The 21,672-nt window shown below is 34.4% G+C and overlaps 1 protein-coding gene across 1 annotated transcript; it reads left to right on the plus strand.

The window, feature by feature from the left end:
* Positions 1 to 1,056: 1,056 nt before the first annotated feature.
* On the plus strand, positions 1,057 to 20,413 carry LOC105339386 (mitogen-activated protein kinase kinase kinase 4). The gene is made up of 24 exons (XM_066070932.1): positions 1,057 to 1,161; positions 1,813 to 3,595; positions 4,456 to 4,731; positions 5,113 to 5,262; positions 5,798 to 5,955; positions 6,359 to 6,565; positions 7,299 to 7,398; positions 8,809 to 8,892; positions 9,097 to 9,375; positions 10,394 to 10,543; positions 10,927 to 11,088; positions 11,699 to 11,832; positions 11,920 to 12,001; positions 12,373 to 12,457; positions 12,820 to 12,978; positions 13,475 to 13,573; positions 15,247 to 15,435; positions 16,303 to 16,373; positions 16,613 to 16,729; positions 17,266 to 17,425; positions 17,697 to 17,816; positions 18,642 to 18,748; positions 19,498 to 19,677; positions 20,223 to 20,413. The coding sequence occupies exons 1-24, from the start codon at positions 1,073 to 1,075 to the stop codon at positions 20,250 to 20,252; spliced, it is 4,971 nt and encodes a 1,656-aa protein (XP_065927004.1). The 5' UTR covers positions 1,057 to 1,072; the 3' UTR covers positions 20,253 to 20,413.
* Positions 20,414 to 21,672: the final 1,259 nt, after the last annotated feature.

Consider the following 21,672-nt stretch of genomic DNA (forward strand, 5'->3'; position numbering starts at 1 on the left):
TGACACATGTATAGAATACGCAAATGGAAGAACATACGTAGACATTAATAATAAATTAAACAAAAATTTAATTAACTAATTTATCTACATCCAGCAATCCACAGAGGATGGTGAATCAGTCCTTGGTTTGCTAGTGATGACAGTAGCGTACGTAGTCACGCATTTGACCCTATAAGTGTATACGACAAACCAACGATAAAATGTAACTATATAAGAATATGAAAATAAATAAGTAAAATAAAATAAAAATGAAAAAAAATTGATTAAAAATAATGACGATATAAGTATAACGGGGGTCCTTGGGTATAAATATACCGGTATTCTGTAATATAAATTTGCAATACATACATTATTGCTGGTCAATATTAATTGGCACATAGCTTTTTAGGTTAATAATTTATTAAAATAAAGTTTTAAATATTCATAAATGTACAATCATGCAATTGTACATTTGAATTATATAATCTAAAATATACCGACTATAACATAAGTTTGAAAGCCCCCTACCTTCCTGCCCTCCCCTCTGACTTGCTTTAAATTTGATAAGTTGCAGTTGTTTTTTAAACCCAAAATGTAGAGTAAATTTCAATAATAAAAAAAAAAAATTCTCAGAACATAGGGTCATGGGAAAAAAAGGGAAAAAATCGCAATTCTTGACATAAAAATGTTTCTGATAAAAAAAAAAAATTACTTAGTTTTTTGTTATCATATTTTGACGTTTGATGATAGTTTAAAATTTCTCTATTATAAAAAGATGTCATACCGATATTGTGATATTTTTGTTATAAAGATATTAAATTGATTGATACCTTCAATTTGTACTAAATTAAAATAAAACGACATTCGATCTATATTTAAAGGTTTAAGATATCAGATAAATTAAAAAAAAATCTTCGTATTCTTCATATTAAAAAATAGATTAGCATTTGTTCTTAAAATTACCAAACAATAATGATAACAAGAAGTTCCATCTTAAAAGATTAATTAACTACATTCAGATTTCGTTTGGGTAGAAATTTAAAGAAGGATAACTCTGACCATGCTCACCTAGCAGGAGTTATCGAAACTTGACATGGCGGACGGGGAATTAAAAACTCCCTTGTCGACAACGCCAACCGAAGATTTTAACCCACTGGCGGAAGATCCAGACAATTTCATCAGGTAGATTAGCTTAATGTAACTTAGATATTTTGCAAAATCAAAATTATCTTGCTAAAACAATGCATCCGACCTGTATTAATGCTGCAAGCAAGCAGTGTCGTGAACGTCGTATGTATGTTATCTTGGACGGAATGACTAGGTAATACAAACATTGTATCATTGAGTCTTAGAATACACAAAATAAACACTTAGCTATCTGTTGGAAATTATTTACATTTGCAAGAGCTGTACTACAGTGTTTCAAAAAACGATTCTGTGTAAATGGGTTCAAGGTTAGTGTTAATAAAAAAGGGCTTGGAAAGAAAGGGGGGGGGGGGGGGGTAAGACATTAGTGCGTTGTCGACCTGGTTAGAACAGTGTTTGATGAAATTGAAATAAGACTGTAATGTTTGATGCAGGGTGTTTTTGTTGGTTCATCAATCCTTGGAGTTACATATGCCAAATTACATGTAAGGTGCAATAATGATAAACATGATAAAAATTCCTATAGTCTGAGAGAGAGAGAGAGAGAGAGAGAGAGATATGTTGCATTATTTAAACAGTGTTATGAATGAATTATTTTGTGTTTTTCTATGGTTATGACAGATTATTGCCATGTTTATGAAGTGTGAAGTGAAATTTAATTTTGTCAGTTTTATTTTTTTTTCTCAGTGGACATTCTCCTCAAAGACAAGGTCATCATGATGCAGATTGTAGTGGAAGTGAAGAAGAGAGTGATTACCAATGTAATTCTATGGAAGAAATGTCAACAGGAAACTTGTATGGTGTCACCCCACCAACTTATATGCGTGGAGTAAAAAGAGACAAGAAAAAACACCAGACAAACATTCAAAAATCATCCTATAAACAATTCACAGAACTGAAGAAGGCCTCCAAGAAGTCCCATCGAAATGCGGTTATAAAAGAAAGGTATGCAAATGACCCTTTATTTTGCAAACTTGGACATATAGACTCTGATGACAATTTAGACAAGGATTTTGCAGACGATAAAGATAAGAGAAGCATGGATCGACGAGAAATGAGAAAGAAAAGCATGACTAAAACAATTGCTCATGAGCGCTTGGCGAAAAGAAGTTCTAGCGATTTAGCTGCCATAGACACATCTACAGTGGATGTTCCTGTGCCTCAGGCGGCCGCAAAATTTGACACCTCTGGAAGATTTTCTTCCTTTAATTTCGGCAGTAAATTGCCAGTGGATAGTTCCGGCAGATTCACATCGTTTAATTTGAAATCTCATCCCCTCTCCATGATGGGACAGTCTCTGAGCTCAAGCTGGTCTGTTGGAAGGAGTGAACACAGGAGGCAGTCTGTGGTAAATGTGGAAGTGCCCAAAGAGAGAGTGGATTTTTTCAAGATATTCTCAACGCTGCTTAATATGGGCTCAAATTCCAAAAAAGAGAAAGACGCAAAGGGAGTGAAAGAAAAAATGAGTTACAGAAGGCAGATCAGTTCAGAGCAGGAATTGTGGCAAGAACGTTACAAGGATTACCTGTGGCTGGAACTTCAGATGGAAAAAAATGGATTTCAGAATCAGCTTGAACAGGAGGAATTTCTACAAAATGAGAGAGCAAAAATTCCAGGTGTGATTGAAGAGATACTGAATTTTAGGTTTGAATGTTCAGTAGAACTTAGTGACAGCAAGAGTGAAGAAGATTCCTATGCTAATCGGCAGAATGAAGGGACTGCATATTCATTCACTCTTTCAAGTGAAACTGTCGCTCAACAGAGGGAAGCTTTGAAATACGTCCAAGAATTGCTGGACAAACTAGATTCTTGTGAGAAACTGTTTCCAACATCAAGGTCCTTTGCAAAAGAATATGAAATGTATAAAAATGAACAATTTACTCAAAGAGTGAAATCACTTTATCTTTGGCAAAGTATTACCAAAGATCTGTGCCACAAAATAAAAAAATTAGGACTAGTACTTGGTGCACAACACGCATCAGATTTAGACTGGCCAGTTATAGAAAGTCCCCGATCATCGGAGGAATTTGATTTTACAGGTTTAAATAGAGTAGATATTCCTAAAATTCAAGAATCTGTCAGTGGAAATAGCGAAGACGAAGTTGAAATTCCATCACCAGAATGTTTAGGTGCACAGACAGACAATGCTAAGCGTGTAACGTTTACACTCCATCCTTCAAGGGCATCAAAGATCAGTAGTCCGGACTCCTCTGAGATTCCTTCGAGAGGATCCAAGTTGTCCTCGACCTACTCCCTCGGTAGTCTCTCTCGAGCCTCCAGTGAAGCCAGCCTTGATGAGCTGCATCACACTTCAGCCAAACTGTTGTTTAGAAAGTATGTAGACAAGACATTAAAGCGAATGGGCATGAATAAAATGTTGTTGAGGTTCAAAGAGCTCTTGGACAGAACGTTACAGAGAGCAAGAGAAGCTTTACAGAGACCAAAGACTCTCCCTCAGTTAGAAATGCAGGTAAACAAGTTTTAACATTTGCAGTAGTTTTAAAGAAATTTGCAGTTTTAATGCATTAGATTAGGATGTTTATCATGTTTATTTGTATTACAGTATCGACTAGACACAACTTAACACCAAAGCAGTCCGTAAAAGCTGACCCCTGTTCTGGCCTTGGTCTGCATTTTAAAAAAAAAATGCATCTGATCTCAGGTCTGATCAGGGTCTGTTATGGGTTTACTCGGGGTCGGTTCTTGGGGTTGGCTTTATGCACAAAAGCTGATTAATCTTTTTTCTTACAACCTGTAAACCCGCACCTAATATATTCCAAATACACAATCAAGTAGAGACTTTTGGTCATATTTCAGTAGCAATTTAAGGGTCTGCTTCTGAAATCGGAGTCTGCTTTCGATGTTTGCTCTGGGTTAGCATGGGGTCTGCTTGGAGTCAGCTCTGGGTCCGCCATAGCAAACCCTAAGCAGACCCTGAGAGAACACAGGGAGCAGAATGGGGGTTTGGTTGGAGTCTGCTTTCTGATAGGTTGGGTCTGGTCATACTGTATATATACTGCTATACATCTCTTAATTGTTCACGTCTAGCACTTCAGATGTTATGTCAGTGTCTGATCTAAATTTTAGGTTTTATTCATTAATATAATTATAAAAGAAATAAATGAATAAAATTTCACTTTTTGTTCACTGTGATTATTGTATATTAATTTTTTGTACAAGTTATATATTTTTGCTCACTTGCACTTTTGATTTTGCAGGTTTTTTTAAATCAAATTATTCAATTTTATTTGCCACAGTTCATTCAATTGTACTTCTTTGCCGACAAATTTCAGGATTTTCAGTACTTTTCAATTTGATTTGTGATTGTAGTCACCAGAGGTAGATGGCACAGTCCAGCTCTCATCCTCACCCTCCTTGGATCTCCACTACGCCGACGCTAGCTCCACATCCATCAATTTCCACCGAAGTTCCAGCCTCACAGATTTCGGAGCTTGGTGCGAACAGTTCATCCAGATGGGCTTGCCTTCATTCCAGTCCAGCTACCTATTCCTACTGCATGTGTTTTTGGAAGTCATTCATGAAGCCTTGCGGCTTCGCCTGGAGCAGAGACCTGTTATCGACCCCTCGTTTCTTAGCATAAGACCGGTATGTTTTCAAATTTCATGTTAATGGCTACATGTCTGGTATAATGGGCAATACTGTTTGTTCCTCTTGCTTTTGAAATGGAATTAGAGGCCTCCATTTTGCATTATCTTATCTAGCAACACATTCAGAGTCTAAAAACCAGGATTATTTATAGAAGAAATTAAACATCTTTTTAACACTATGTATAGAACCTGTTTATAGTCATAGTCTTCATGAAACCATCTTTGTTTGGTTACGGAAGGACCAACCATTCATTGCTTATTACCAATACAAATTAATATTCATAATAATTACAATAATTACCACATGGATTCTGAAATGTACTAGTAAACCCATGCTTTGTGCATACTGTACTCTTTGAGATTTATTGTTCTATGTTAGCTTTTGAGAGAATGCAAAGAGGTTTTGAGGGGAGCGGTGATAGTCAAGCAGTATTTCCAGACCATGGTGGACGAGGTAACATCAGAAGGGGACACCAACACAATGAAAGATCTGGAAGAGTTTGACAACGATGTCCGCCAGATGTTAGAAGTAAGTTTAATAAGACCCACAAGATGTTACACGTAAATTTATGTCCTACAAGATTAGTGGTCCAAGTTGCGAATAAAATGATTTGCAACCAGAAATTATGAGTATTTTGCATATTTGTGACAGAGTAAATCCCGGCCAGCAATCATCTTTTATAAGTGTAAGTGTAACTCTGAGCATTGCACAAGATGTTGGACATAAATTATGTTCCACAAGAAGTTAGATTCAAGTTTATATACTGCAATATGTCAGACCTAAGTTATAGTCTCGCAAGATATTACACATAAGTAAATGTCTCGCAAGATGCTAGACTAAGTTAAAGTCTTGCAAGATGTTAGACTTAAGTTAAAGCCTCACAAGGTGTTAGACTTAATTTAAAGTCTCAGAAGAAGTTAGATGTTGGTTTTTATCCTTGCTAAGAAGTATTACAGAGTCTGTGTTAAGTATCGAAGTCTTTTTGTATTCCCCAACATCACAACTCATAGATTTAGGAGATTTGATTACAGGCATAAACTCTTTGTATTTGTACTTGCTGCAGGTGTATTTCACATACCTACAGAGCTGGATGTTGGCTCTCCAGAGTCTCCCTGAGGCATCTCTCAGTCTGAAAAATGTCCTGGAGTCAGAATGGCTCTTCACCAAGCAGATATGTCCCCATGTTATTGGAGGGGAGGCAGAAGCAGGCAAACGATTCAGGTATTAGAATGTTGTATACAGGCCCTGTATACACTCCATCCCTGTATTACAGAGTTATTTTTGCTCTCGTAATTTTCACCCTTCTCCACATGCAATCAGTTTTGCCCCATTTTGGAGTCTTCCAGACAAAGTTGTGTTTAGAGAGAGCCAATATGAGATATTCAGATTAATCCAGTCTTAAATTTTTCCACTGACAAGAAACGTGAAAGGTGCGAAATGAAACAGGGGCGAATATTCACCTAAATACAGTACATGTACTGGCTACAGACTTCATAATGATATTCTAAAACAGCCAATTTAGGTTTAAATTTTTACAAAGGTGTGATTTTGAAGGGTGAAGGAGAAGACAGCTCAATGTTTTTTTAAATCACTTTAGTGACATGGATTTTACATGTGCTTTCAGCTCACTGGCCAGTAGTCTGCTGAATTCAATTGCGGACTTTTTGGAGAGCGGAATTGATGATTTCTCAACAAGCCTGTACAACTTAACGATCAACGATGACAGCGTGGATAGATCAGACCCAGGGGAGAAGGACACTAACAACAACAACGACAGCGACACCAATGATGAAGTGCAGGATCAACAGAAGATGGTGATCCAGGATATCAGGTCAGAAGTGCAGGCAATATATATACGATATTTGTCTCATGATGGTGAATCTAATAGCATAGTCTCAAGTGCAGACTTTACATATCTCTATGATATTTGTCTCATGTGCAGACTTAAAATCTCTTAATGATATTTATCTCATATGCAGGCTTTATATCTCTATTCGATATGTGTCTCAAGTGCAGGCTTTACATATCTCTATTAATCAAATCAACAACAACATTTCGGCGAAAATCATTTAAAACTATAATAGTATATTTCACTATGTTATTTGTCTGGAAACAGTAAAAGTAGAAGCATTTTAGAAGCATTCTATACCAGGGACACAGAAATTCATTAATTTAAAAAATGAAATCATACTCTCCCTCCCACCCACCCCCCCCCCCCCCCCCCCAAAAAAAAAAAAAAAAAAAAAATTTATAAGTTTTTCAGGCGAACAATTTTTTAAGATGGCAAAATAATACAATGTATAAGAATAAATGTGGCAACTTTTATCAAAATTATATGATGTTCAACAAACAATCTTATACTCATCGACATATTTGATTTTGTTTGCATGTCAGAAAATTCAAAAGTTTTCAATTTAAAAGAGATTATGAAAAAATTGAACATTAGACCATCTCAAAAATTACTGGATATACGGTATCATTGTATTGAAATTCTGTTATTCAAGATGCCTTTCAAATTATGTTTGTTACATCTGTGTGTTAATGATAATGTATTGATTTTACAGGCATCTGTTTCAACAGACATCAAGAAATTGCAAAAAACTCTTCAATGAAGCAAGAGAAAGGGCTTCAAAAGCATTAGGATTTGCAAAAGCACTGCGAAAGGTATCCTTACTTAATTCTAGAATTTGAATCTTCTAGATTAAAGTGAAAGACGTAATGTGGAGATTTTCTAAAGTAAGCTAAATTTTAAAACTGGCATGTACATGTACATGATGTATTTTACAGATTTATGATTCAACATAAGACTTGCAAGATCTAAAGGTATCAGATGTACAATTGACCAAAAAATGATAGCCAGCGCGAGTTATTCAATTTTGTATGCGCACACCATTGCAGTTATGAGACCTGATTTTTCAAAAAATAATGATTCAATGCTCAAGTACCAAAATATGAATCAACCATAAATGACTCTGTGATGTTGTAATAAGCATGCATTTTTTACATGATAAGATTGTGTACTCATACCACACATAACATCGGACATGGGAAATCTGGCTGAACTTGTCAATCAAATTTTGAGTATTTGATTTCTGTAAACAGCAAAGTGAAACAAATTGACTTTAAACCAGTCGGAATTGGTATCTAATAGCATTATTTGAATGATATAAAATCCAGCGATTTGAAAAAGAGTGAAAAATGTACCGTTCATGCACATACATGTAATATGAAATGCAAATCCCGATGAAAAATTGCAATCAGTGATTAGAAATTTCATTATTTGACTCTTGGTTACATGATTTACGGAAAAAAACAAGGATATGTTTAAACACAGTAATTAAAATAAATGTGTACAAGCATTTTAACCAAGAAATCCATTATGCATGGTACTTATTAAAAATAGTTAGTAGCAAATATGCCGTTATACAAATGTTAGGTCCAAAACACTCTGCATGTATAATGAAATTAGGTATACAAAAAATTGAACAAATTGAATAGGGCCATACAATTACCAGATTACCCCAATTCAAGTTATGCACAGTCACAATATCTACAAAACCAATAATTAAAACGACTTACCCAGTATTTTTCGACGAAATACGCGACTTGTGCACTGCAAACTTTACTCTATAAATTAGGGGGTTTTTTCTTCACGTTATTGCAAGAGCTCCGGGGGAAAAAAATAACGTCATACAACGGCAAATGACGTAAAGCTGCTACAAGTCACAATCAGTGTAAGGGGGGAAAGTTAAAATAACTCGTTTTAAAATTATGAAAAAAAATATTGCTTGACTTAATGCATCAATTGTTAATTCTTTATTGTTTATTATGTTAAATAAATAATGGTGCGACTTTTTGAAAATTTATTTCAAGCTCTGTAATCTACCGAGCTCATCCTGGAAAATCCCGAGCTCTCAGGCTCAATTGTACATCCGATACCTGAAGTGAATTTATTTGACATGTTTGAAACATAATTCCTACAACTCAGATCATGCATATGAAAATAATATGCCAAATTTTGCCCGAGTGAATGATGTTGTGCTGTAATGAGAAGTATTTTTTTTGTTATTGAAGGATCTGGAAATAGCCGCTGACTTTAACATTGCAGTGACCACAGTTGAGCTTTTAGCTAAACTAAAAACAACTAATTTTGTGATGGTAAGTGTGTGATTGTGTCTGTAGCTCCAAGCAGTGAAATCTAGGCCATTTTCTTTACACTTTATAACAGAAGGTGACCTTGAGCATTTTATCAATGGATTCTTTGATTGGGATTGTATATATTATTTCAGACAAGTATCTTCTGCAGTAAATTGGAAATTTCTTTCAGTGAAGAAAAAGCAAAATATTTGTTTTTTCTTTAAGGTCAACTTCTCGACCAATGACCCAGGATATCTGATGTTCATCCCGTCCAGAATCGCTGACAACCGACGCCTCATCTTGCAACTGTTAAATGTGACTTGTGGACGAGAAGACTTAAGCGCCTCAATACAAGACCTGGGTACGCTCAAAGAGGACGGCTACCTACTGATGGTGTGTTGTCAGGGTGGGCAGGGGAGTGTGAAGGACTGCCCCTGCTGGTTCGGTCAAATCGTCAAAGTGGACCCAACAGCTGAAACGGCCATTGCATTGTCTCACATACAGGTACCATTTATACTCTCAACTGTTATGTAAAATATTCAGGTACCTCTATCATAATGTACAGTAAGCATTTACCAGCAGGTGTAATTTACACTTATTAATATGAGAAAAATTATATGAATTTAAATACTACAAAAATGGCCACATTTGAATTGATTGAACTATTATAATAAAAAAAAATTTTGTACTTTGAAAATTAAATGTCTTTTTTTTGTTTTGATTAAGAGGGCTGGATGATCATGGGCATTTATAGACTATATTTATCTCCGGAAAAAGAAGATCTCTGTATAAAGATATACAGAAATATTCATATTTTAAAGCTAAGATAGTTAAAATACTTTTTTACTACATAATAGTTTATAGCTTTGAAAATCATACCTAAATATTTAAGATGAATCTGGTGGCTGGACACTTTGAATAGTAATACAGTAAAACTCGTTTAGTACGAACACGGATATAACGCATTCTCGGATATAGCGAAGGTTTTTGGAGTTCCGGTAAAATTCTTAACAAACCTTTGCAAAATTTTACGGCAATAACAAATTCGGATATAAAAAATTTACGGATATAGCGAACTGATTTTGAGTCCGGTAGAAGTTAATAATAATGAAATTTAACATTTTTATAACGAGTTTCCTTCAGTTTAATAAAGTTTGCAATACTGTTTAACTTAATAGTTTGAATAAATTTATTTTCATATAAATTTTTCGACTCACAATCATTATAGGTATCAAAGTAATATATATTTTTATTCTAAGCCTCAATTAGTAAAAATTATAGTCTTGTGAAAGAAAACATATGTTATATATTAGTCAATTAGCTATAGTTATTATTTGAAATTTATTACGAATTAGTTATACAGATATAACGAATTACGGATATAAAGAAGTAAATCCTCTGGTCCATAGGACTTCGCTATAACCAAGTTTTACTGAATAAAGGTTGATAGAAATGATATGATTGAGATTGTTTGTTGTTTTGAAGTTCATGGTTTGTTTAATTGTTTTGTTTTCATTTGTAGGTAGAAGGCCTACTGCTGGTTGTTATTCATTCCTCTCAGCTCAGCGCCCAGAGAAAGGAGTTTGAATCCTTGATGGGCAAAACGGTGCAACTTGTGAATGAGCAGACATCTTGTCATCAAGCCATTGCCGAATCCTTGACAGAGCTGAAGGTAATGTCTGGTGTTCTCTAATACTGTTAATTAAATTCCTGTTCACGGAAATAAGTTTATAAAACTTGTATTAATTAGATTATCTTTGCTGATCTACCTGAAATAAAAAAGACAATAATATACTTTTATGAGTACATATATAATATACATGTACTGGTAGCTAGAAATTTCTTTTTATTTAATTTGGTCACTTCCTTGTTCAGAAAATAAAATGCATTTAATATTTAAAAATTGACTTTGAATCTGAGCACAATGTTTAAGCAGATTAAATGCATTTAATACACAAGTTATGTTATACAATATAGACATCATTTAATTTGATAAGGCAATCAAATACATGCAGCAAGTTACAACCAAAATTAAATTATTTAATATTGTAATAGAGCTCTGCCATGGAACTTCAGGAGAGAGTGGTCCAAGCCATCAAATCAGTGGACGAAAAGTTTTACTGTGAAGAAATGGCAAACTTTGACGACAACGAGAGAAACCATCTTTTGAATCTCTACAGAGAAACCATGCTCAAGGGATACAACTTTGGGTTTGAGGTGAATACCTTTTTAACCCTTGCCCTGATTTTTTTTCCTTTGGAAAATAGCAACATTTTATTCAATATCTTAAAGGTGTTATTTATTTTCTATTTTGTTTCTTGTTTAAGTTAATAAATTTTTACCATAGATTGACTTTAACAATGTTAACCCTGATTAATTTTTATTAATTAGAATTAGGATTCAGTTAATTCAATGGCTGTTTTGTTAAAGTTTCATTTATTGATTGCAATTTAATTTTTGTCCCTTTTCTCTATCTCTGGTATATTGGTACATTTTACGTTGTACTTAGTGAAATCTCAAAGCATTCATTAATGATTGATAGATAATTATTTGTATATATTATGATTGATAATGAATCTGAATTTGAGGAAGAGGATGGGGGAAATTGAAATTGAAAGATTTTTTATTTTAAAAATAAAATTCTATAAATTTGAATAATTTTTGAATTTATGTAACTTTATATAGATGCCATAGTGTGCAAGTACAATAGATGTATTTTGGATGAGTGACACAATGTATTTGGCATTTGCTATTCTGTGTCTTTTAAAAAACATCTAAGTTTTGTGTTTATGCATGTATGGTACATATTGTAACATGTTTATTGCAGTATCTTAGAGAGGTGACTCGCCTGGTCTCAGGCGACACCAAACAGAGGCTGAGCAAACGACTCGTTAACTTTGCCAAAGAGTGGATGGCCTTTGTCACAGACAAATGTGAGAAAGGAAGAGGCATGAGACCCAAGTAAGTTCAGAACAACAAATCAATATTGGATACAAAATTACATATCAACAAGGCATTTTAAAATATAATCTATCTTTTACTATTTAGGTGGGCTAGTCAAGGATTTGACTTTCTCATTGTTGCATGTGATCCTAAGGTTCTGGCTTGCTTGACAGATGAAGAATATCAGGCAAGTATTGGTCTCAGGAGTAAAGTTTCAAAAAGCCCATATGTAGAAATGTAATAGCTTGTCTGTTAATTATCATCTCACTTAAAATATATGTAGATATCGAGATGGAGCATGAATTAATTCTTTATACTGGGGAATTTGAATTTTGATTTTGGCTGAGTCTCATGTATTGTCAATCATTTACATGTAAAAGGGATCGTAATTTTGTTAATTTATTAGTGAATAAATATTGTGGTTGATAATTCTAGGATGTAAATTCATGCCCAACGAATTCGTAGAAAGAGCGAGCCAAAATAAATGCTGATGACTTTTCATTATCAATATTTGATTGTATAATCCTAATTATTAACTAAGAAATGATATTTATTTAGGAATTGAAGAAAAGCATCAATAGCTGTATCAGTCATGTGATCGGTTCAGCCGACCGGACGCCTGTCAGTCCAACCCACAGTCAAGGTCAGTAGTTGATGGAATCACTGCATTGGGGTTTATAAAAAATAAGCTACCCCAAGTTCTGTATTATCATATACAGTAAACCAACTTTTATTTGTGAATGAGAAATTTTTGCGAGGTTCGCGAGAGCATTGTCTTCGCGAAATATTTCTCGCCGCAAACCAGCCCTTGTCGTATGGTTATAATAACAACACAGGTCTTTATAAGGCTTACTTGCAAATATTAGTTGTTGTGAACCCGTTTGTGACCATTAAATGGTTAAATAATGTCGTCGTGAATAAAAGTTGGTAATTTGGATAGAAATTTCATTCATCCCTTAAACAGATGTCATTTAAAAATCAATGCAGTGACTGTGTATTTTACAGGAACCTCCCCCATTCCACGCTCTTCCAGTGTCGACTCTGGCAGACAGCCCTATTTGCGGTATCCTTCGTGGCCGGCCGAGCAGGTACAGGGAAAGTTTAACCGCTCCACTTCCAATATCTCCAACAAATCCTCACAGAGCGAGCCCACGCAGGAATCAAGTGAGTTCTCTCAGAAGTTGTTTATATGTGTACATGTACCTTCAATTTTCGAATCAGCATTTTAATGTTTTCTATCTCCTTATCTCTTTGTTGAACAATGTATGCACTCATGCCCCCATGAGATTTTCATTTTCATAACGCAAGAAAACAAACAATACAATAATTATCCTAGGAAATGTTACTAGGTGCATGGGGTGCATGGCATCAGGTTTAAATATTCACATGTAGGTACTGTAAATTCCTAATTAAACGCGAGGAGGTTATTTTCGCGTAAAATCACGAGAAGCACCCTTCGCGGATTTTAAAATCTCGCCATTATTTTCTGAGAGTTGAGAACTATAAGAAATAAATAGCAAAGTTCCACATTCGCGATTTGATACAAACCAGCGGGTTCCAGAATTAAGGACTTGCGTAATATAAGGAATTTACAGTATTCATAACCGATAAATGAGGTCATCATGATTCGTACCTACATCTGCCACATGGTCCATTTCAGGAGTTAAGCGTCATTCCATGGATTATCATGCAGAGGTAGAGATACACGAGGGTGATGATGGGGGCATTGTGTTGGACATCCACGCCAAGAAAAACAGAGGTACGCTATTTGTCTGGTGATCAGGGTCTATAGCTTATCTAAATTGAAGAGAGCTTTAGCTTTAAACAAAGTGGAACACAACTTAATATTTCTATTGCTGGGCTATTCTTTAGTGTAACAGATTTCTTAAAACTAAAAAAATTCAAATATTGTTTTTCATCATTTGATAAGATATGTCTGGTTATTTCTTAACATTAATGTGTGTTTATCATGTTAATTCTGATATGTACTGTAAACAGGGATTTTTGCCCCTCGTAATTTCCCCCCCTCTACAATTGCAAATGGTTTTGCCCCATCTCGAATTCGCCCAGAAACAGTTGTGTTAAAAGAGAAATAATGAGAGACATTTGAAATCGCCCAGTCTTAAATTTGTCCGCTGTCAACAAGGGCGAATGTGGCAAATATTAAACGGGGGGGGGAATATTTCTCTGTATACAGTATAATTATTTGATAGTGTCTGATATTAATTCTGATATGTATATTTGATAGTATCATGGTTTCTGGAAATATACAAGGTATGATATTTGTAAAGGGCTCTTTATTGGATTAAAAAATTAAAAAATTAGTAGGACTGATTGTTTTATTAGTTATAACATTGATTACTGGAAACAAAAAAAAAATCATATTTTCAGTAAATAACGTTCAGTACTTTTTTAAAATATATATGAAAAATTAAGTGATGAAATTATTACCATGCACTGTCAAGAAACTTCAAAATCTTTGATCTTATTTAATACAGATCATTAAGTGTTTTCATAAAAACCTTAAAATAGAACTGCAAAATATTGTTCTTATATGTATGAACATATTAACAATTTGGTTTTATTACGTTAATTGTTATATTTGAAAATAATTACAATTTTCTTTTTACTGGTCTATAAGTTATATTTTGTATAATTTCATGAAATTGAGGGTTTTTTTTGTTAAAGTTTGTTTATACAATTTTAATAACATATTGATTAACAAACCTGTTTGATTGGTGTTCTGTATAAATTTGTTTTTTGAATTATCGCTAGAATCAAATACATACAATATTAAGGCCTGTTCCTGGATGAAAATATCTTTAAAAAAGTTTTTTTTGTGTGCAAGAATTGATTGCAAATTTTTGGGAATCTTATAAATTTCACTCAGCTGCAGATATAATACAGGAAGTATATAACCAAACTATAGACTGTCTTGAACCCAAACACATGCTAGCTTACTAAAATGATTCTTGTGGTTTTTTTTTTTTTTTAAAGATTTACAAGTTTTTTCTGTCGTTTAATTTTTTTTCTAAATTATATACAAAATAATGATAATTTTTGGGATGATTTTGATAAGAAGTGTGCATTATAAGAAATAGTACTACAGTATGTATAATTATTATGTCTGTGCAGACAAGATTAGATGAATGAGTAAAATTTAGAAAAAATATATATAAATTTGTGTATGAATATGAAAAATATGGATCCAAAAAACTCTACAGGGATAGGCTAGGTTCATACAGGTACCAATATTTAGAAGGTACTATACTATTAGAGAGAGATAAATGAAAATCTTAAAAAATTATTGTTAAACTCTACAGGTATGAGCCCCAATTTACAGGTATTCAGTCGGTGATAGAGATATATATTTTTTGGACAGACGAAGAAGTAACTTGATGACAAAGAAAAAAAAATTGGTTTTTTTAATAGTTGGAGAGACAGAAGATTTAAAGCCGATGGACAGAAGGAAGCGGGCAATTATGAGGCTGGAGGAGAGGAGACAGGCCCGCCTCAGGGACTCGGGGGTCATCGGGGTTGCCACAAGTCGCAAGATCGAGCCCGACTACCGCATCAGTGTACGCAGAGTCAACTTCAGATGGCAAAGAGGACTCAAGATTGGTATGTGTGTGCTCATAAATGGCATGTACATTTTAACATAGAGTTGGCCTCGGTCGCAAATTTACCAATACACACTCAATTGTCTCGAACATGAATTTTATTTTTAAAAAATGTTGACAATGTGTAGATTCACTTAAATATAGCCACATAAATTTTCATGTGACTCAGAGAAATATTCAGTGAAATGAAGTTAATGTGAAAAAAAATTTGGTATACGTTAAAACACGCTTATAACGAAGTGCCAGGGAAGGCGATTTTACTTTCAAATTGTTAATATAAGCAGAATTCGTTAAATCTTTCAAGTTTACAACAGGTAATAAAGTCACGGGGAATGACAATCACTTCGCAGTAAGCATCAATTCATTATAAGCGTGTTTGCTATAACCATGTTTTACTGTATATGTACTTGTAGTTGCACAATTGCAGTACATGCAATGTCATGCATAAACTGTGGAATCACTAGATTTCCTGGTGGCTCAATTTTGGTGGAATTCCTGGATACCTCTCAACCACGAATTGATAATTATCCTCAACGAATTAATAAATTAGGGTTATCAAGTCATATATCCCATAGTTGGTTCATCAAATTAATTAATCCATAAAATTGGCCCCCGCTTATTTTAATGAATCCACAGTAACCATTGTCAAATACCCATGGGTCTTTTACTTATCAACCGTGGGTATGGGTGATAAGTAGAAGAGGCGATCATGCAATGGCATATAAAAGGATTAAATACTTCTCAATGACATGTGACTGAGGCAGTATTCATTTTGATATTTTTGTACAAAACTGATCCATTCCAATGCAATATTTACCGGTGCCTAAGCTTACCTGGTAAATTTGGTTGTTTTGTTTTGTAAATACAGGTGAGGGCCAGTATGGTAAAGTGTATTCAGCTGTCAACATGGACAACGGTGAATTGATGGCCATGAAGGAGGTAATATTAAGAGCCATTCTTCCAGAAGCTTTATCCGAGAAGACGAGAGATACTCCCGATAAATAATTGTTGAAATGTGCAACGAAACTGTCCTCAAGCACCTGTGAATATAAACAATTAACAAATTTTCAAGTAATATAAGACCAATTAAAAGCATTCATGTTTTCAGTTATAGCCTGTAGTAAGACTCACCATCCGACTCTGAATCTATAGCCTCAACATTCATTGTACTCTTTCAGATGAAATTTCAAGCCAATGATCATCAAGCCCTGAAGGAGTTGGCTGATGAAATTATATTGTTTGAGGGCATGCAGCATCCAAACCTGGTCCGGTATTATGGAGTTGAAGTCCACAGGGTAAGGCTTAGTTTCTGATACTGTGGATTCTTCATATATCAAACAAATTTAAACACATTAAAATAGCTGTTTAGCCCTGGGCACCGCCATTGTTGTATCAACAATATATTACAGTATATTAGATTAACTGCTTCTGGAAGACCGAAGGTTGCATAAAAGTTTGATATCTCCATCTATACTTTACTGGCATTGGTTAATAGTTTGATAAGCTACGAGATATTCTTGTCTTGTGCATCCATGCTCTTGGATGCAAATGAAAGATAGCTTTAAATTAATGTATTAGAATGATTATTCCATCCGAAAAAAATCCTGGCCGGCCCACTGAACTTTTGAAATCTGTTAAACCCCATACAATATTCATGACATTTACTGTGAATTTTCAGTGACCTAAAAAATGGATAAATTATTAATTTAATACTTGGAATACATGTAACTTGCTAAGTTGTGGTTGACTAGTATGGATTCCTTAGGTTTATGTATCTATAGGTATGTGAGCTTGCTCATGTTTCCTTTCAATTCATTTATTATTATTATAGGATGAAATGCTGGTGTTTATGGAGTACTGTGATCGTGGAACTCTGGAGGAGGCGGCTAAGATGGGTCTACCCGAACACAACATTCGAGTGTACACGCGGGAGATTCTACTGGCCGTCAATTATCTACACGAACATAATATCCTGCACCGTGATATTAAAGGTTACGTAATACTACATGTATTTTTTATGCTCCCTCGAGATTGAAGATTTTTTAGAACAATTGTAATAGTACCGGTAGGAAAAAGCAACACAATTTAAGAATGTTTTAGAATTTGCAAAATAAAATTGGAGACAATTGCATAAATAGCAAGAAAAAAAAGAAAGAAACATATTGGATCTTCTGTTTACTCAGGTGATCAAGAAGGCCCTTTTTAAAAACTAGAATAGTTTATTCCAAGGACTTGTTTTATTTTGATACTTGTATTTTGTAGGTGCCAATATATTTTTAACCTCCAGTGGGTGTCTAAAACTGGGAGATTTTGGATGCTCAGAAAAGCTGAAAAGCCACGCAACTTTACCTGGAGAATTCAACAGTCTGGTTGGAACCATGGGTAATTCAACAACTTCCGTTTTAAAATGCAAACGTTCAATAACTACTGTAGTTTCAGTAGTATTAATGGGTATTAATTGTTGTGGACTTTATTAAGCCCCCTTTCCCTGCCTACAAAGTTTGGGGAGTATATAGGAATCACCTTGTCTGTCCGTGCAATATCTGGTCCATATCTTTCTAGTGGAGGAACATTGGAAATTCCTACTCAACACAATGATTGCTTATGACCCAAGGGTGTGTCTTGATTTTGACTTAGGTCATTTGGGCAAGTTCAAGGTCACTGAAATGAAAAGTGCAAAATTTGTGACTGGTCCATATCTTTCTTATGGAGGAACATAGAAAATTTCTACCTCACACAATGCTTACAGACTTGTGACCCAAGGGTTTCGTCATTATCTTGACACAAGGTCATATATGCAAGTTCATTGTAACTTGAAGGTAAAGTGCTCAATTCCTTTCTAGGCCATATTTTAAAAAATTGCTTTTCATCTTTAAATATGTTGTGACCTTGAGCTTTGGACAGTTTTGCAAGTTCAAGGTGAATCTATTTATTTCGAAGAACTACTTGAGATATGATACTTTCGAACTAGGAAATATCATTGGTGAGCTTGCACTTCAATTCAAATTATTGTCACAGTAGTTCTTACTTTGATGAACATTTGATTCCATGGGTCTAATCTATCAGGAATGTCAAGAAATTAGCACTCAATAAATAACAGTGAAATCACAGAATGATATCAAGGCTTACAGAAAACAGAAAAAATCTTTAAAAAAAAGTCTTTATCATTCAACTGTGATTGATATTTTCCCGTTGTTATTTTAACAGCATACATGGCCCCTGAGGTAATTACTAGAAACGCCTCCCAGGGACACGGTCGAGCTGCAGATATCTGGAGTCTGGGATGTGTGGTGATAGAGATGTCCACAGGAAAGGTAGGGATATTACTGTATAGAGTTTAGTGGGAAATTTAGTGATAGTGTGGTATAGAGATATCTTCAGAGTAGGTAGTGATATTACTGTATAGAGATATTTACAGAATAGTTAGTGATATTGCTGTATAGAGATATCTTCAGAGTAGGTAGTGATATTGCTGTATAGAGATATCTTTAGAATAGAAAGTGATATTACTGTATAGAGATATCTACAGTCAGAATAGTGATATTACTGAATAGAGATATCTTCAGAATATTAATGTATATTAATGTAGGGAAATGCTTTGAATTTGTGTTCCCTATCATTACAATGTATAATTATCTATGGAAATGTCCACAGGAAAGACAAAGCTCAGCTGCCATACTTATTTACTCAGTTTAGGAAAATGAACAAATCAATACCCGGGTGTTTTAATACATTGTAAACATAAAGAGGATCATTTTTTTTGTAATGTACACGTAGGGTGTAAATCATCTTCCCAAGTCAAGGGTTCTTGATGTGCTCCGCTCTACATAAACCCGTGAGCGAAAAGGCAGAGGGCGAAAATAACAAGGGGTTAAAATAACCCTGTATGCAGTATTAATGCGAAATCATATTTTAAATCTTTAAAAAAAATTAATTTGGTAGATCATAAACTTTACCATACATGTACCAATAAATATTTCAGTACAGGTAATTAAAACTTTTGATATGCAAACGAAAATCATGATAAATTTATTATACAACATAAACATTTTCCTTTGTACAGAGGCCCTGGTATGACCTAGAAAACAGTGCCCAGATCATGTTCAAGGTGGGCATGGGGGGGAAGCCCCAGATTCCGGACACCCTGAGTGCCGAGGGCAAGGATTTCCTGGGTCACTGTTTTATGAGTGACCCCGCAGACAGATACACAGCAGCAGAACTACTCGATCATCCTTTTGTCAAGGTCAGTTACTGTCAAACAACTTTATTCGTGACGGCTTTATTTCGCGATGTACTTCCGATAAACTGGTTCGCAACAACTAATGTTCGCACCCAAGCGTTATTAAGACCTGTTTTGTTATAACAAACATACGACAAGAAACAAGGACTAGTTTCGGCGAGAAATTTTTGCAACGTTAATGCTCTCGAAAACCTGCCGATGATTTTTCTCGCACGTAAATAGTTTGTACAATATTTGGTGGAAAAAGATTTTTCAGAAAGTTAGCGTTGACTTGAATTACAGTAAAACATGGTTATAACGAACACACGTACAATGAATTGACGCTTACAGGGAAGTGATTTTTATTCCCCACGACTTAATAACATGTTGTAAACTTGAAGGATATATAACAAATTTGCTTATAGCGAAGGAAAATCATTGTACCCAGGCACGTCGTTATAAGTGTGTTTTACAGTATCGTAATCCTGAATATATCTCTCATAGTTATATAATTATATAAATAAAATGTAAACGTAAAATTAATGCAGATCTTTCATATAACTTTTTAGGTTGAGGAACAAGATGGCGAGACTTCTTAGTGAAGAGTACTGCTGCGACTGATGGCATTTTGTTGACGTTTTTACAGATATATAGCATTTGTTCTCTGTGAGGCAATCTTGAATGAATTCAATTCATGTTTTTTGCCAGACATTAAATCTTAACATTGTTGTTTTAAATTAAAAGGTTGTTTTGTAATATACTGAAACTGGGTTTTTTTTCTTCTTAAAAAAAATATAAACCCTTGTATAAAGATTTACGGCACTTTCTGCACACTAATTTCAGGAAAAGATTGGGTATGTAGTTGAATATATTTGATGTAAAATTGACCAAAAAAACTAGTAGGCTAATTGTTCGAGAACAATTAGAGGTCTTTCCACCTAATATTTTAATGAATTGCTAGATTGCTCTATAAGATTTACAAAACATTACTATACCTATGATATATGTTGTACTATAAAATGGGAAAACCACAAGGCCATTAATTGATAAATGGTTTTAAAAGAGATTTTTTATTTTTATTATTATCAAGCCATTTTTTTTTAAATTCCATGTTGTATATAACGGTAAAGATTTATCTAATTACTTTTCTGAATTTTTTTCCACTTACTATGAACAAAACTGAGCCAAGTGAATATTCTTTACACAATCGTATAAACAGTAAAGCTAACAATAGAAGAGAGTGTTCTACAGGCTAGCTGTCTTTGTACAAAATGAATAACAAGTTCCACCTGAGTAACCACAGGACTTGATGTGATACCTGGCTGACCCAATTGAATACCTTATTGCGCAATCCAGCAAGCTATTGAAACCTTTACTATAATTCTGTATTTCAAATGATATGAAAATTCATTAATTAAAAGACTTCTAAATGACGTTGACCTTTGACCTTTATGTCATTTTGTTTGGCCAAGGTAGACGCTTCTATTCCAAGTGGTCCGAAGTCTGTACGACAAATAATAAAAAAGTTGGAAATGATTTTATAGAAAATTAAAAACTTTCAGGGGGAATAACTACTAGAAGAGGGCCTCAGATCCTTTCGGTATGAATAGATTGAAGAACCCTCTAAGTATACTGAATACATTGGTAAAAATTCCAAGTCTTCATCTCTTATGGTTTCAGAGGAGTAGCGATAACAAGCATTTCGTACAATAGGGGCTATAACTCTGTAATTATTCAAAGGTGTGAGCCAAGGGGCTATATTTTAAAATGTCTTAAGATGTCCTACTGCATCCATAAAAATGTTTTTCTCTACCACCCTAAACAAAAGAGATATAAAACCTCGTTAATTAAGAGCTTCTCAAATGACCTTGACCTTTGACCTTTATGTCATTTTGTTTGGCCAAGGTAGACTCTTCCATCCCAAGTGGTCCGAAGTCTCTATGATAAATAATAAAGTTAGAAGTGATTTTATGGAAATTTAAATACTTTCAGGGGCAATAACTACTACAAGGGGGCCTC

Source organism: Magallana gigas, chromosome 9 (genome assembly GCF_963853765.1).
Source record: "Magallana gigas chromosome 9, xbMagGiga1.1, whole genome shotgun sequence".
NCBI lineage: Eukaryota > Metazoa > Mollusca > Bivalvia > Ostreida > Ostreidae > Magallana > Magallana gigas.